The 17,435-nt window shown below is 40.6% G+C and overlaps 1 protein-coding gene and 1 long non-coding RNA gene across 5 annotated transcripts in view; one reads left to right on the top strand and one right to left on the bottom strand.

Moving 5' to 3' along the window:
• Positions 1–17,435, bottom strand: part of LOC147834386 (uncharacterized) — a 310,219-nt gene that overhangs the window by 90,204 nt on the left and 202,580 nt on the right. The gene's annotated exons all lie outside the window — the stretch shown is intronic.
• prkg1b (protein kinase cGMP-dependent 1b) overlaps positions 1–17,435 on the top strand; it is a 263,744-nt gene that overhangs the window by 81,369 nt on the left and 164,940 nt on the right. For all 4 annotated transcript variants that reach the window (XR_015503247.1, XM_087274556.1, NM_001441604.1 and 1 more), the window contains 1 exon segment: positions 7,337–7,450. Coding sequence is in view for 3 of the 4 variants with exons in the window: in XM_087274556.1 (XP_087130682.1) it covers positions 7,337–7,450 (114 nt within the window). In the remaining variant the exon portion in view is untranslated.

A 17,435-nucleotide genomic window follows, 5' to 3' on the forward strand; every position in this document is an offset into this window, starting at 1 on the left:
GCTGCATGCGGTGAAGCAAATCCTATGAGCGTGCCTTCTACTTTTGAGGGTTAAATAGTATAGTCAGATGATATAGAAGCCTGACGATGCTTATCCTTAGTAGATCTTTGACCTACTGTTTAATGAAAGCCGCCAACTTTAATATATAGACCTCAAGGCGTATGTTAGCCAAAGTGTCATCTCAGTATTCAGAGCTCACTTCGAATGCTCTTTTCTTCAGAAGAATCCTTTTATTTTGAGGTGGATGACTCATATTGTTTACAGGGTATTGCAGTTACTCTGGAGGGCCTCTAGTTTTGAGGAAGCACTGAAGCTTGTAAGTTACTTAACAAAAAAAATATTTTAAGGGAATTTATTTGTGTTAACCTCTTATTTATTGTCTTTTTTGACCCTCTGGAAGTATTTTGCTAAGTGCACAGCACATATTGGCATATTCTAACATTGCTCATAGCAGCTTGGATGGTATTGAGATTTCACAGTACACTACCTGACAAAAGTCTTGTTGCCTATCCAAGTTTTAGGAACTACAAATAATAACTTGACTTCTAGTTGGTTATTTGGTATCAGAAGTGGCTTAAATAAAAGGCAAAGGCCTCTAGATTATGCTTATTTTATCAAAACGAAATATGACCATTGATTTTTAATTATTTAATTAGGACAGGTCTGACTTTGCTTGGACAAAAGTCTTGTCACTTAACAGAAATAATGTACAGTATAGAATTTAAAGACATCTAAAGACAAAAAAATTGTATGACTTCCAGGAGCTTGGATTTGTGCATGCATACATCTCTGCAATGACTCAGCAATGATATTTATTAATGAAGTCATCTGGAATGGCAAAGAAAGTGTTCTTGCAGAGCTCCCAGAGTTCATCAAGATTCTTTGAAATCATCTTCAATTCCCCCTTCTCCATCTTACCCCAGACATGCTCAATAATGTTCATGTCTGGTGAGTGGGTTGGCCAATCCTAGACCATCTTGATCTTCTTTGCTTCCAGCAACTCTAATGTGGAAGCTGAATTATGAAAAGGAGTACTGAAGAATTTGCCCTCTCCTGTGGTTTTTGGGCAGCACAAATCGTGACCTTAGAATTATAAGGTTCTATTTGACATTTTTGTCAAAAAAGAGTTATTGGCATTCTTATTAAATGACAACTTACTAACTTTATGGGAGTTTTTTTTTTTTTTTTTTTTTACAAGTTGTTTACATTTTAATAAAAAAAAATGTAGATAGAACCTTATAATTCCAAGGTGATAAAATGTCTTGATACCTCAGGGTTGATGTTGTCATCCTCTTTGCAGATCTTTCGCACACCCCCATACTGAATGTAACCCCAAACCTTGATTTTTACTACACCAAACTTGACTGATTTCTTAGAGAATCTTGGCTCCATGCTGGTTCCAATAGGTCTTCTGCAGTATTTGTGATGATTGGGATGCAGTTCAACAGATTATTCATTGGAAAAATCGACCTTCTATTACTTTTTCAAATGATCAACTAGAAGTCAAGTTATTATTTGTTGCTTTTACAACTGGGATCAGTGTCAATATTTTTGTTAGGTAGTGTATATCCTCTGCAAAGTTATTTTTAACTTTTATTTTTACTAATATCCTTTCCTATGCAGTAAAAATAAAACTATTTTTACTGCATAGGAAAGCATGTAATTTTACACAGATGTATTTTACATTAAATCCATGTAACTTTCGCAGAATGTAATTAGCCTCTATTATTTTCCATTTACAATTGTACTGTTGCCTGATGCTTAAAATCTTCAAATTAATTTCAGTATGCCTTGTTAAGATTTATTTTTTTAAATCAATCAAATGGAAATAAAGTACTGTCAACAGAAACGGAAACATCGCCACATTTTCAGGAAATAAATTTTGGATGTTATATAAATATAAATTAAGGATACATGTATAAAACAGCCTTTAGAATTTAGAATAAAAACAGTATTTTATAAACAAAACAAACAAAAAAACTGTATATCCATCCGTATAGATAAAACAGAAAAAAACAAACAGAAAACAGCCTTTAAAGGTTTGTATTGTCATTGAAGTTACAGTACAGTAGAAAAAAGGCAAATATAATAAACGAAACACTTTTATTTGATTGTTCTGGTCATTTTTTCCCCATTAGAATCAAAGAAGATATTTTGAAAGCAAAATGGCCCAAAACCTAATTTCAAGAAACATTTTTTTTTTAAATATTGATGGCTTTTATGTTCAATTTCATTTGGTTAATATATGTTAAAAAAAAATTTGAAAGTTAATCATCAACGCATTAAAGGGTTCAAATGTTATAAAGTGCAGCAGCTTAGAAGATACCCATGGATCATTATGCTTTTAGGGTGCGCATATCAATATTTCATTTCATACCATTGTCTCTGAGCCCTAAAGCGTACCACATTTTGCTTTGCCAGTTACACTAGGTTATTTCCCTGGGTTGTGGATGCAGGCAGTGATAATAGAGCACAAGTCAGTCTGACCTGCCCGAAAACAGCCTGATAGTCACAGCTCCCTGATAACAACATCCTACTTTTGTGCCTGCTTTCGCTCCTCATATTGTACTACCAAGAGAAAGCAATACGAACAAGATGGAAATCTAATAAAACTTTTCGCTTCAGAGGAGATTTCGACTGTGTTACCTCCGGCTTGATGTACGACCGTGAAGCAGCTGTCAGAAAAGACTCTTTGACTTTTAATGTGTTTTCAAGACTTGACTTTGACATTCAATTTGCAGTTACATTTGACTTGACGCAAAAATAAAAAGCATCAGCCAATGACCTCACAGAAATCATAAGGCATCAATATGTTATTCTGAAGATTTTCTATAAGCTAGTGTACTCCTTTTGAAAAAAAAGAGCATCAATGATCATCATCTCCCAGTATCAATGAATTTTATGACATACAGTACTTCTGCTTCTCATCACATCTTCAGACCAATCAAATGCTGTTCATATCTAAAGTGACCCGCCCACAGCAAGACATAGATGTGGCTGAAAGCTGTCACTTATTCACTCGTAACAAAGTGTTTTACTGAATGTTTGCTTTGCATATAATTAAAAATAATAAGAATTGACAATTGGCCATTGAATTATTAGAAATTTTTAGCTACATTATTTTCTAATAATCCCATGGACTAAAATGAACTATTCTGCTTATAACACACCTAAAAAATGTATTGTATTTCAAGACATTTCTCAGGTCTTTGTCTAATCAAAACAAAATCTAATCAAAAATCTAAATCAAAAAAATTGAATCAAAACAAAACCAAAAGCTTTGGATGAGATACTAGTCCTACTGTGCATACAGTACAGGAGCTTAAGGAAGCTCCTGTATGTACAGTAGGACTAGTATCTCATCCAAAGCTTTTGGTTTTGTTTTGATTCGATTTTTGTCTGTTGTACTCTCAGAAATTAAAATGCAAAATCTGTCACTGGGGAGGTACAATTTTGTTCCTATAACAGGTCCTTACAGGTACATATTAATAACTACAAAGCACGAACGTGTTCCTTGTAGTCCCATAAATGTACAAAAGTGAACCCTAAAGGTACTAATGTCAACCTGTAATGTCCATCTTTTTGAAAAGAAACTGATTTGTTCCATTATTTCTGAGTGTATACACTGTAAAAAATGCTTGGTTGAACTTCAGTGTGTAAACCTGCTGCCTTAAACGTTTTAAGTAAATTAACTGTGCATAATTATAAAATGAAGTTAAACCAACTTAAAATTGGCAAGTTTAAATGGGCTTACTCATGTTTTTAAAGTTTTTTAAGCAACAGGTTTACTCACTTTTCGTCAGTCAGTCAGTGCTTATACATGCATTCACTAATTCAGAGGTTGCATAGGAAGGGCTACCATTGACACACAGCTTTAATGGAAAGAAAATGAATGCAGACATTTAATATTAGTTTCAACGTGCATTCAAGGTAAAAAAATATGGGAAAATACAAAATACTTAAGATCTTTGCAAAGGAAACGCAAAAACTTTAAAACATATATTTGCCTATCAATCTGATTTTTTCCTTATCAATCTGATTACTTTTTTCTCCCACCCATTTTTTTCTCGTCCATTTTTTTACTCCCACCCATTATTTTTCTCCCACCCATTTTTTCCTCTCCCACCCATTTTCCCCCACGCATTTTGTCTCTCCTACCCATTATTTTTCTCACACCCATTTTTTCCCCACCCATTTTTTTCTCCCACCCAGTTTTTTTTTTCTTGCACCCAGTTTTTGTTCTTCCCACCATCATGTCCCTTCCGGGTCTCCACATTATTGAGATGTATTGTTGGTGATTAGATGGTTGTCGACCCAACTGACTAGCCTTAGTTAGACAAAGCAAAATGAAGACCTTTTTTAAAATTATTATTTTGTTCAAAATTATTTAAGACCTACAACACAATATTGCTGACTTTTTAAGGCCTAAAATTAAATTTTTGAAATTTAAGACAATTTAAGACCCAGCTGACACATTATTAACGTTTTATGGTGAAAATGCTGGGTTCACACAATCGATTTGTGTTTGGACAAGTTAACTTATTAGTTTTTACAAATTTAAGTGGAACAGACATTGAACAACTAAGTTGTCTCCCAAAAAACTGAACAAACAGCAAATACCATTTCTTTGTGTAAATATTAATTATTTAAAGACCAAAGTCTAGAGCCTTACTTGACTTACATCTCAAGATTGTTCATTTAAAATTGCACATTTAAAACTGGACAGCATCATATTTACACATTGAGTTGAGTGGGCTGGTGTTCATGGTGGGCTTAAAGTGGATGTTTTTTGTTTCTTGCTGTTCGCTCTCGGATGGCCAGTGGCGATTCAGGTCCGTCATTAGACAGACCCCAGGTGGCAGAAGAATAAATCCACAGCAGACTGATTCTGGGTCAGTGTATTTGTAGCTTTTTGGATTAGCCTTGCTGATAGCATCAGCACTGCAGTATAGCCTTACCAGGAAGTATGAGGAAGAAAATGTGTGTTTTGTTCCCTGTGGAGAGAAACCTTCACTGTTCGATTTCAGCTGATTAGAATTTCAGATTGACTCATACTACTTTAAGAAAAAAAAGAAAAGGTGGGTGGGTTTATTAAAATATACACTGAAAAATGGCTTTCGCTGCTTGTTTAAACCACTTATTTAAAATGAGTTGAAAAAACACAATTCTTGCATTTTTCGGGGGGAAAACTTAATTGCTTTGTTAAATCCGCTTAAAATTTGTGTTTAACGATTAAGTTAGATTGCTTTCACACCTATATTTGTTTTGGAACCTGTCTCGTTTGCCCAGTTAGTGCAATTCATTTGGTATCGAGTTCGGATCCGCGCCAAATCATTCAGTCAGATCGCTTGAATGAGGTGGTCTTGGCTTGGTCTTTGAACTCTGGAGCAGATCGATTGTAGTGAGAGAGCAAACGATCCAACGAACTAACAAACCAGCCTATATCACAGTGTATAATGGTTACATAATAGCTATAAAAATGTATGAAGAGAGAATAATGAGTAGGGCGGGATGACATTTTTACTGGTAAATGTGCAATGTTGAATACGAAAGTGAATATTAACGAGAGCTGTTTATTCATTGGGAAATTACCGTCTGATATATATTTTTTTCAATATTTTAATCTTATAATCTTTTGTATTACGCCCATTGTTTTGTTCATTTCTGCACTGACACCATGAAAGAAAGCTTAACATTGATCTGCTTCATGATCTGACTGCAGTCTCGCTTCATCTGTTGTTTCTTTTTTTATAACTTAAGCCTATAATGCATAATTCTGGCCAACTTTTTTTATTAGATTGATTTAAAACCTAGATTTTTATAAAAGGCTATGTATGAGAAAGTCTTTGCTGATTTATATTTGGTGACGATGTCTGTGGGTGTCAAAATTAGGTGCACCTTTTCACTTATAATGGCTTATTGCTCATAAATTAAATAACGACTATACTCAATTACAGTGATGATAGATTAAGTAACGTCTGAGTATACATATCTAAATATGTCACAATACTTTTCCACCTCTTCAGAAAAATATTGGTCTTCATTTGTAGACATGCGGTCATTTTTTTCCATTATATAGACCTGTTTAAGTCTCTGAATCCACTGAACTACCTTTGGAGAACTTTCTTCCATCCAATGTACTGTTATCATTTTTTTGCAACCATTAATAATATCCTTAGGACAAATCTTGTTTCTTTATTAAACATTTCTTTGGACAGTGCTCCCAGTAAACACATAACTGGATCGAGGGGTATTTCTATTTCTAATATCTTATCTATTTCTTTTTTAACATTTTTCCAAAATTCTTGAGTTTTAGGACAGTCCCAAAAATGTGCATGTAAGATATTTTATCATCTTTTTACATTTTTATTTTATTTTATTATTATTATTATTTTTAGGAGAACAGTATCTCCAGCAGAAAAGATATTCAAACATTTTTGGTTTAAGTTGTAAAGAAATCCGTGTTTTTGGAAATAATGAAGACAGCACAAGTCAATAATTCATTTGAATTAGTAAGCTCGACATGTTTACGGTTACAAAATAATTTAAACATTTCTCAAAATAAAATACATCTTGTTCAAAGGGGAAAACAGTTTTTTTACCCAGACATTTAAAAAGGGTAGATTTTAGAGCAGTAACCACAATACCGTGAAACCGTGATATTTTATCCAAGGTTATTATTCACCTTATTGACGCTGACTATTCTAATTTTTATATCTTAGTCAATACAGTACATTCTACAATCCAAGATCAAATCTGTGAGCATATACACAGTGAGCCTGCATAAACATCTTTGCTTTTTACGTGCAGCCTCGCTGTTGCCAGCATTTAGCAGGAAGCTCTTTCTCAGACCTACTTTATTCCAAGTCGAGTCCCCGGAAGCTTGGCTTTAATTCGAAAACTCCGTGAGGTGACAGATGAGCTCTTCAGCCACGACTGCTGTTAAATTTCCCATGAGCGAACTCAGAGGAAGTTGCGTGTGCCTTACGCATTAATCCCAAAATAACAGTCCCAGGCCCTCTCACTATGGGTTTCACTGCATCTCATCTAATAGTTCAAGCATAATACTTCACTAATCCTCCTTTTTTTTCTCTTCTTCATCTTTTCACTGGCCTATTTCTCTACATTAGAGAGCGTCTACCTTTCCCAGTCGTTCTCCTCCCCCATGCACCTCATGTCTGCCGGTCTAATGAAATGAGACTGTTATTGGAATGTATTAGGCGAGGCTTGGTCCAATCCAGGCACTCGGCGCGGATACATTTCCAGACTGTCATGCTTGCTTTCGTGCACAGAGCATCATCAATGACTTAAGGATGTGCTATGTGATTGCTTTCAGACGGCAAGGTGGAGGTGACCAAGGAGGGCATGAAACTGTGTACCATGGGACCTGGGAAAGTTTTCGGAGAGCTCGCCATTCTATACAACTGCACCAGGACCGCTACGGTACAGAGTGAGTGTGGAAAACAACGCACATGCACACTTCCAAAGTTAAAGAGGCCATGTGATTTTGGGTGTACTCAGGGTGCGAATTACAGGGGGGGATTGACAATAGATTGACAATTGGGGGGGGTCAGTTGTTTAATACTAAAAAATATTTCACTCTGATCGGTACTTTAAATAATAATGTTAATAATTAAAATAATAGATGATATAAAAACACATTTGACCGCCCCTATAACGGTTCAAACCATTGTTGTAGCTATGTTTAGCCTGAAAATCAAATCAAATTAGAGACATGGTTTGTAGTTTATACCACAGCTACATCTGAAATAGCTAACCAGAGAATACTGTAGGTCAGGATATCCCTCAAAACGCTGAAAACTTAATTAAGTTTTATAAATAAACTACACGTAATTTAAAATAAATACATAAATGACTGAAGCATGTATCACACAAACTAACTGAAACAGCTGACCCCTCTGATCGTCAATGTATAATTCACACACTGGGTGTACTAGATTGAACATGGGTTAACATTAGGTCTGTGCAATATGCATTTTTAGCCCCTCCTGTATATTTGTTTCCCCAATTTCTGTTTAAAGTAAAGATGGTTTTTTCAACATATTTCTAAACGTAATAGTTTTAATAACTCATCTTTAATAACTTTATTTTATCTTCGTCATGATGGCAATACATAATATTTTACTAGATATTTTTCAAGATGCTAGTATTTAGCTTAAAGTGACATTTAAATGCTTAACTTGGTTAATTAGGCAAGATAAGGTAAAATATAAGACGAGTCAAAAATAAGATTTGTTCGGGAAAAAACATTGTTTAAGGGGGCTAGTAATATATTAATAATTAATATAAATAATAATAACTAAAATGTTTATTAAAATTAAAAACTGCTTTTATTCTATGCGAAATAAAACAAATAAGACTTTCTCTAGAAGAAAAAATATAGGAAATCCTGTGAAAAATTCTTTACTCTGTTAAACATCATTTGGGAAATATTTGAATCGACAAAATATTTATCATATCATATTATGCTCTATTGTATATTTTGTGATGTTGCATAATACATTATGGTAATGCGTTTCATTACAAACACTTCTTTTTGCACTTGCCTGCAATCTGGATGCAAGCAAAAACATGAATAGTAACATGGTGAGAAAGTTGCAAGTTTGAAAGTATAATGTTTACATTTTGCATGTTTGTTTTTTATGTTGGAACTGCAGTAATTATAGGTAGTTGAAACAGTAGGCTACAAATAATTAATTAGTTATGAGTTCATAAATAATTAATTCACCGCCATCTACTATGACAATGGCATCGTCCATCGTGATGTTTCACATTAGGCATATTGCTTCCTGGCAAAATCTTGTCGTCAATCCCAGATGTAAGAGCAACAAATAATAAATTGACTTCTAGTTGATCATTCGGAAAAGTGACCGAAGGTAGAAGGCATCCCAATTCTTAGAGAAATCAGTCAAGTTTGGTGAAGGAAAAATCATGGTTTGGGGTTACATTCAGTATGGGGGCGCGCAAGAGATCTGCAGAGTGGATGGCCACATCAACAGCCTGAGGGTATTAAGACATTTGTGCTGCCCATTACATTACAAACCACAGGAGAGGGCAAATTCTTCAGCAGGATAGCGCTCCTCCTCCAAATTCAGCCTCAACATCAAAGTTCCTGAAAGCAAAGAAGGTCAAAGTGCTCCAGGATTGGCCAGCCCAGTCACCAGACATGAACATTATTGAGCAGGTCTGGGGTAGTTTTTACTTCACCATGACATATTTCTGTTAAGTAACAAGATTTTTGTCTAAGCAAAGTCAGACCTTTCTGTCCTAATTAAATATCAAAGCATGATAATATTTCATTTTGGTAAAATAAGCATAAGCTAGAGGCCTTTACCTTTCATATAAGTCACTTTTGATAACAAATGATCAACTAGGAAACTATCCAATACTTGGACTAAAACTAAAACATCTAATTTATGTATTTTTAAGAATGTTTTGTATGTCAATTACACATAGTAGTTAAAATCTAAATTATTCTACTGGTCTTTGGTTAGGAAGGGTTGTTATAGTTCTAACCCCCAGCCCTTTTATAACGCATCATTTGGCCTCTTTCTTTTTTTAACAGAATACACTTTAAGCAAACACAGATACAAGCATGAAAACACACATAAAGGATTTCTCTATATGACTGTGCAAAGCCAATGCACAATCTGCTGGAGGGAGTAACCATGGAAACTCATACACCGTGTTGTCATCCTTAACTTAGCAAAAACAGCAATTCTCAGGAGGGAGTAACCATGAAAACCAAACACACATGCAACTATGATAGGAATATCTGCTCATGCGTGACACATTTTTGTTGTAGAGTTTACAACAAAATCCTGAATTCACACAGCAAAATGAGACCTTATAAACTATTGAAGATTTGTCCTGCTTTGCTCTCTTTGAGTGTGACTATTGTAGCGAGGCAGAGGGAAAACACAAACACCGTAGATGAAGTTACAAACAATGCCCCGGAGGGTGCTTTTATTTACAAGTGATAAAGGGGTGAATGAGTGCTCTTCTTAGAGGTGCGTGCTCAAGTGCTCCGGGGAGAAGGTGAAGACTGGTGAGAGGGATGGTGTTGGATCGGTCACGAGCTGGATTCGGCTGTGGGAGAGACAGAGAGAGACAAGCGTTAGCGCAGGGAGTCATCTGAAATGAAGCTCACTTCCTTCTGTGTGGGGCTGGCTTATATCTCTCCCTGGCTGATGAGGTCCAGCTGTGAGCGATCCGAGGTTGATGAGAGATCCAGCTGGTGTGGATTTGTGCCCAGGGCGACGTGGTATTACATGGCTCGCTACATTCCCCCCCCCTTAGCGTCGTCCTGGTCCTGGGTGTCCTGCGAAGGAAGAGCAGTGTATTGAGAGGGGGGGTAGAATGTTTCGACAGACCTGCCCATCCTGACCAGAGCCGTGAGAGTCCGTCTGCGTTTCCGTGGGAGGCCCCGGCTCGATGTTGTACGTCGAAGTTGAAATCCTGGAGCGACAGGAACCACCTGGTGACCCGAGCGTTGTTGTTCTTCGCTGTCGCCATCCATTGTAGCGGGGCGTGGTCGGTCACCAGAGTGAATTTCCTGCCAAGGAGATAGTACCTTAGCTCCAGGATTGCCCACTTGATCGCCAGGGCCTCCTTCTCCACCGTTGCGTAGCGGGTCTCTGCGGGGGTCAGCTTCCGACTCACGTACATTATGGGATGTTCTTCATCGCCGTGGACCTGGGAGAGGACCGCGCCCAGGCCCGAGTCGGAAGCATCCGTCTGTAGAATGAAGGGGCAGCCGAAGTCAGGTGCGTGCAGTACCGGTGAGGACGTGAGGGACTTCTTTAGGGCTCGGAACGCATCGTCGGCTTCCTTGGTCCATCTTATCCTCTCCGGCTGCCCCTTTCTGGTCAGGTCTGTCAAAGGGCTGGCTATGGATGAGAAGTTAGGTATGAAACATCTATAGTAGCCCGCTAACCCCAGAAATGCACGTACCTGGGTCTTTGTGGTGGGTTGTGGAGTTTCCTGTAGTGCCTTGACCTTGTTTTGCTGTGGCTGTATGAGACCTCGTCCAATGTGGAACCCGAGGTATCTGGCTTCGGCTAGACCCAGGTGGCATTTCTTGGGATTAGCTGTGAGCCCAGCCCGTCGAAGATCTAAGAGCACCCTCCGTAACCGGGATAGGTGTTCTTCCCATGACTCTGAGTGGACGATGAGGTCGTCCAGGTAGGCTGCTGCATATGGCTGGTGGGGCCTCAGCAGGATGTCCATCATTCTTTGGAATGTGGCTGGGGCCCCGTGGAGCCCGAAGGGAAGAACCCGGTATTGCCAGTGCCCACCGGGTGTGGAGAAGGCGGTTTTCTCCTTGGCGTCTTCACTGAGTGGTAACTGCCAGTAGCCTTTGGTGAGGTCGATGGTGGAGATAAATCGGGCTCCACCCAGCCTATCCAGCAGCTCGTCCACCCGAGGCATGGGGTATCCGTCGAACTTGGAGATCTCATTGAGTTTCCTGAAGTCGTTGCAGAAACGGAGGGTGCCATCGGGTTTGGGGACCATCACTATTGGGCTGGACCACGGGCTACGGGATGGTTCGATGATGCCTAACCTTCTCATCTTCTGGATCTCCTCGTCGATAGCCAGCCTGCGAGCCTCTGGAACTCGATAAGGCCTTTTCCGGACGATGGTGCCAGGAGGAGTGATAATGTTGTGTTGGATGATGGAGGTTCGGCCCGGTTTCTCCGAGAACACATCCTTGAACTGACCAACCAAGGCTTGCAGCTCCGCCTTCTGATTTGGTGAGAGTTGCTCACCAATGTGGACAACGGGAAGAGTTTCTTCAGCGAAGGCGACAAGATGACCTGGAGCTGCAACCCACTTCTTCATAAGATTTATGTGGTAGAGTTGTTCTTCCCGTCTTCGTCCCGGCTGACGGACTCGATAATTTACCGGCCCTACCCTTTCTACCACGGTGTATGGTCCCTTCCAGGATGCGAGGAACTTCGACGTTGTGGTAGGTATGAGTATCATCACCTTGTCCCCTGGGTGGAACTCTCTGGGTTGGGCGGGCCGGTTATACAATCTCTGCTGGGCGCGCTGGGCTTCGGTCAGGTGTTGTTTGACGATGGGCATGATTTTGTCGATGCGTTCTCTCATGTCCCGTACGTGTTCAATCACCGACCGCTGGGGGGCTGGTTCCTGTTCCCAGGCTTGACGAGCCACATCCAATAGGCCTCGGGGTTGGCGGCCAAACAGCAGTTCGAAGGGGGTAAATCCTGTGGAGGCCTGGGGGACTTCCCTGATACCGAATAACACGTACGGGATCATGAGGTCCCAGTCGCGCCCGTCCTCTGCCACCACCCGTCGGAGCATCTGCTTCAGAGTCTTGTTAAAGCGCTCGACAAGGCCGTCCGTCTGTGGATGATATACAGAGGTTTTTAGCTGTTTTACCTTGAGTAGGTGACAGAGGTCTGCCATCAACCGGGACATGAAGGGGGTGCCCTGGTCGGTCAGTATCTCCGTTGGGATTCCCACTCGACTGCATAGCAGAAACAGCTCCTTCGCGATGGCCGATGATGTGGCTTTCCTCAGGGGAATCGCTTCAGGGTATCTGGTGGCATAATCGAGGATAACAAGGATGTGCTCATGTCCCCGGGCCGACTTCGGCAAAGGCCCTACCAAGTCCATACCAATTCGGGTGAAGGGCACATCGATGATGGGTAGTGGTATTAGAGGGCTGGGGGGTGGTCGTTGGGGAGACGTTCTCTGGCAGATATCACATGCCTGGCAATACCTCTTTACTTCCCCGTCTAGCCCCGGCCAATGGAAACGGTCGCGGATCCTTTTCACCGTGTTGGCCGCTCCCAGATGTCCAGCCATCGGGTGGGTATGTGCCAGTTCTAAGACCGTCTCCCTCTTGGTCCTCGGGACGACCAATAGTGTCTTCTTTTCCCCCCCCTCTCTGCGACACAGTACAGCAGACCATTTTCCACAATAAAATGTGGGAGGGGGTGAGGGCTGGGAAGTCGCTCATTACCTTCAATGATCCGTACTTGCGGCCAGCAGTGTTTGAGCGTTTCATCTTCCCTCTGTGCTCTGCCAAAATCGCCTCCTGCGGTTATCTGTTGAAACAGATCGAAGTATAAATTAGCAGAAATTGATGACTCACCCCCTCTGTCGCTCTCGGTGGTCATCAGCGCTGGTTTGCGGTCCCGATGAGCCCGTGACTTGTTCTTCTTCTTTGAACGAGCCGATAGAGCGTGGTGGTGAGTGAGAAGTTCATCGAACCCCGGCCAGTCTCTGCCCAGTAGGAGGGGCACAGGAAGATCTGGAACAACCCCGACTTCGATGCGCCAGCTGCCTGGTTTCGCCGCGATGGTCACTCTTCGGGCGGGTACGTGGCGGGTATCACCGTGTACACACGTGATTGGAATAAGACTTTTACTTTCCTGGCGGTATTTCAAAGTCTTCGGGTGAACCAGAGTGATGGCGCTTCCTGTGTCCAAGGTGGCCGTTTGTGTTTTACCCTCTAGCTGGACTTTATGGGTGGGAGCTTCGGGAGGGATATTGCGGTGTACCGCGCACCCTGCTGTCCAGGCCGGGGTCGAGTGCGTTGTCGGCTCGGTGGGCATCGGCTCGTCCATCGGGCTGGGGACCGCTGGTCTGCCGCCTGGTCGCGCTGTGCCCTCCACCGGTCGCCAAGGTGCACTTACCCTCCGGGGTGGCAGAGCCGCTCTCTCCCCATTATCTCGGGCGATGTGAGCTTCCGCCAGCTCGATCGCCTCCACCAGGGTGGCCAGTGACTCAGGATTTCGCATGCTGGTGAGGGTTCGCAAACGTCGGGGTAACGCACGCATCATCTTCTCGATGATCACCTTCTCAGCGACCTGGACCGCCGAGGGATCTCCTCCCAATAACCATAGCCTTCCCAGGCGAGAAAGTTGAGCTGCTTGAGTTCTCACTGGTTGTTTCTCGTCGTAAGACCACTGGGAAAACTGTTGGGCTGCGCTGATTGTGGATAGCCCCATTCTGGCTAATATTTCCTTTTTTAACGCTTTGTAATCTTCATTTTTAGGTGTCTCTAGTGAAAAATATGCTCGTTGCGCTTCTCCTGTGAGAAACGGAGCCAACATTCTCGCCCAGTTTTCTTTTGGCCAGCCTTCTCTCTCGGCAATAACCTCAAAGGTATGCAAATAAGCGTCAATATCATCCAGGTCGCTGAGTTTAGTGAGATGATGATGCGCCCTCACTTCGGGAGTCGGATGGTGTCTGGCCGCCTGGCGGAGCTGCTGTTCCAGTCGATCCTGTCTGGCTGTAAGCTGCTCAGAGATGGAATTCTGTTTCCTGGAGATCTCCGCTAGGTGGAGCAGTACCTCTTCCACCGACATGGCGACGGGATGTTGACAGCCGAGTAAGAGGAAGCGTGGGAGAGAGAGAGAGCGGATGCCTGTCTGTAACAAACACAGAGAAAAATTCAGCGGTTATTTTCTACTTAATGGTGAGTGTTTCTTCTGAATTTTTCCCTCTGCAATGCCCGCATTCTCCACCAGTTGTAGCGAGGCAGAGGGAAAACACAAACACCGTAGATGAAGTTACAAACAATGCCCCGGAGGGTGCTTTTATTTACAAGTGATAAAGGGGTGAATGAGTGCTCTTCTTAGAGGTGCGTGCTCAAGTGCTCCGGGGAGAAGGTGAAGACTGGTGAGAGGGATGGTGTTGGATCGGTCACGAGCTGGATTCGGCTGTGGGAGAGACAGAGAGAGACAAGCGTTAGCGCAGGGAGTCATCTGAAATGAAGCTCACTTCCTTCTGTGTGGGGCTGGCTTATATCTCTCCCTGGCTGATGAGGTCCAGCTGTGAGCGATCCGAGGTTGATGAGAGATCCAGCTGGTGTGGATTTGTGCCCAGGGCGACGTGGTATTACATGGCTCGCTACACTATGTTCATACTGTATGTCTTGTATTTCTAAAACAATATGACAAGCTAATTTGTATGCACGTCAGCCTGGAAAAAATAATTTGCAAGCCTCGCTTAATTTAATTATTGAAATGCATAATGGCTCTGGCTCTTCCCCTGTTGAACCAGATGCAATGCTGTGTTTTATTAGAAGATTATGTATTGTTTCAGTCTTTGCTAAATGGCTGATCTTTCATCTGCTTGCCTGCATGCTGTTGACACTGGTAGGGCTGTTAGTTTTAGTGAGCCTAGCGTGAAATAGTGTGATATATACCAGCGATTGGAACGAGGTGAGTCAGAATCTCGGTGTCTCATCTGCATCTCTTAAGTGCGACAAATGCCAGGCCGTTTCCTCAGATTTGAAGAGAGCCTCCATGATGGCAAACACAACCACCAAGCTATTATTTTGTCATGATGAAGCACAAACTTCAGCATCTTATCATTTTTTTTCTTAGGTTTTTGCCTCTGAGGCAAAATGAGCCTACCACATCTCATTGTGTTTCTGTTTCTCTTGCTATCTTTCTGTCTGTCTGATGTCTTCTTTGTAGCAGCTGTTGCTTTATACAATCTGATCAGACCCTTTTTTTTTGCTGCTGGTTATGTTTCACTTTAAACTGATTGCAAGGTTGAGATGCCCCCCCCATTTGAAGTTATAAAGGACATATGATGAGTAATATGGGAACAAGTAATTAACAAAAAAATAGTTTAAGAGTAAAAAGAATGTAGAGTTAATTAGGCAGTATTAGGAATTGGAATATTATTAAAAGTTGTAATTTAGATTAGAAGTTTATTTGAATTATTCCACTGGTGCCAAAACCCTTTTGCAGATAAACAATACCGGTATCACTTTATAATAACTACACACTATAAATCATATTTTAAGCATTAGCATCTAGTGAGTTCATTATTTGTTAAGCATTAACTCTACATTAATGAATGTTAGCAAGCAGTTTAATACTGCAACTAAAAATGCTGTATTCTTGACTTGTAACCACATTTACAATGTCCTGAATAATTGTACTTTCATACTGGGTGACTGTTTAAAAAAAAAAAAAAAAAAAAAAAAGATATTCTCAAAACACTTCAAACAAACTTTATTCTTATTGTTAAAGTCAGATATATGTAATATTTTTGCTGGTAAAGTGAAAAAAACAAAAAAACAAAAACAATATCACTATATTGTAACCAATATCACATTTGCACTGAGCGAGTTCTGAACCGAACCAGTGCAAATTTTATTAAACCGTTTGCTCAGTAAATATTTTATTACACGTGTTGACAAGCACAATCAGCAATATGCAATTAGTGTATACATTAGGGATGGGAGTGCATCGGTTGAGCAGCAGAGGATGAATGAAATTTTGGAAGCAAATCGAGATGCATCGGTTTTTGCGAGGTGCATCGATTTTTCCGAGATACAGCTTATATTTTTAATATAGAATGTATTTTTTATTTATTAACAAGTGTTGTCGACCTGTTTTTGGCGCATAATTAAATCGACCTACATAAAGTAAGCCTTAGCAACGGATTTGCGGATGTGCACACACTACAACTCAGTGTATCAGGTGTGCGGATGAAGCTAGTGGAGCGCCCTCAGAAAGCGCGAGAAGCAAAACAAACATTTTATTCCCCACTGAGTTTTAAATCTAAAGTATGGCAAGCAACATTATGGATTTAAGGATGGACGACATGACAGGACAGATGCAATTTGCAAAATGTGCCGCGCATCTGTAAAATACGCGGGCAGTACGACTAATCTGAAATCTCACTTGAAGCAGCGCCACGGTGTTGTTGTGAAAGCATCTTCCAGTGTTTCTGCATCCCCGGCTTTCGCACTGCTTCAACCAGCTCCAAAAGTGGTGAGAAAAGCATTGAAAGTTTTTTTTCCATGCGCAACAGTTCTGCTCGCTCTACGCCAATAACGAATGCTATTGCATTGTTCATCTGCAAAGATATTCAGCCTAGTGTCACGGAGAACGAAGGTGTTAAACACCTCCTCCTGTTAATTTTTATTTAATTATAATAATAATAATATTAATAATAATAATGATAAAAATAATTGGGTGTCACGGTGGCACAGTGGGTAGTTTGACCACCTCACAGCAAGAAGATTGCTGGTTTGTTATATTTTTATTAGCCTGTTGTTTACAGTGACAGTGATGTTTCAAAGCAGCATAACACTGCTAGTTCACCACCTTAAGTTTTGAATAATCAGTGGCAAAATATATCTTTGTAAAACTTGTTTTCATAGTTGAAAAGTTAAATCACAATTCTTGTTGTGCAATGCTAAATTTATTTATGTTGAAAGAGTGCAAATATATACATACTTTTTTAATATATATTGCACTTATACATTCTGTTTATCTTGAAAATACTTAAATAATATGTGCTATATGTTCTAAAATGGCCCTCTACTGTAAACTAACACTCTCCCTGCTGAAAAATCCAGCTTAAACCAGCCTAGGCTGGTTGGCTAGTTTTAGCTGGTTGACCAGGCTGGTTTT

The sequence above is a fragment of the Danio rerio genome, chromosome 12 (assembly GCF_052040795.2).
Source record: "Danio rerio strain M-AB ecotype USA chromosome 12, GRCz13ab, whole genome shotgun sequence".
Classification (NCBI taxonomy): domain Eukaryota; kingdom Metazoa; phylum Chordata; class Actinopteri; order Cypriniformes; family Danionidae; genus Danio; species Danio rerio.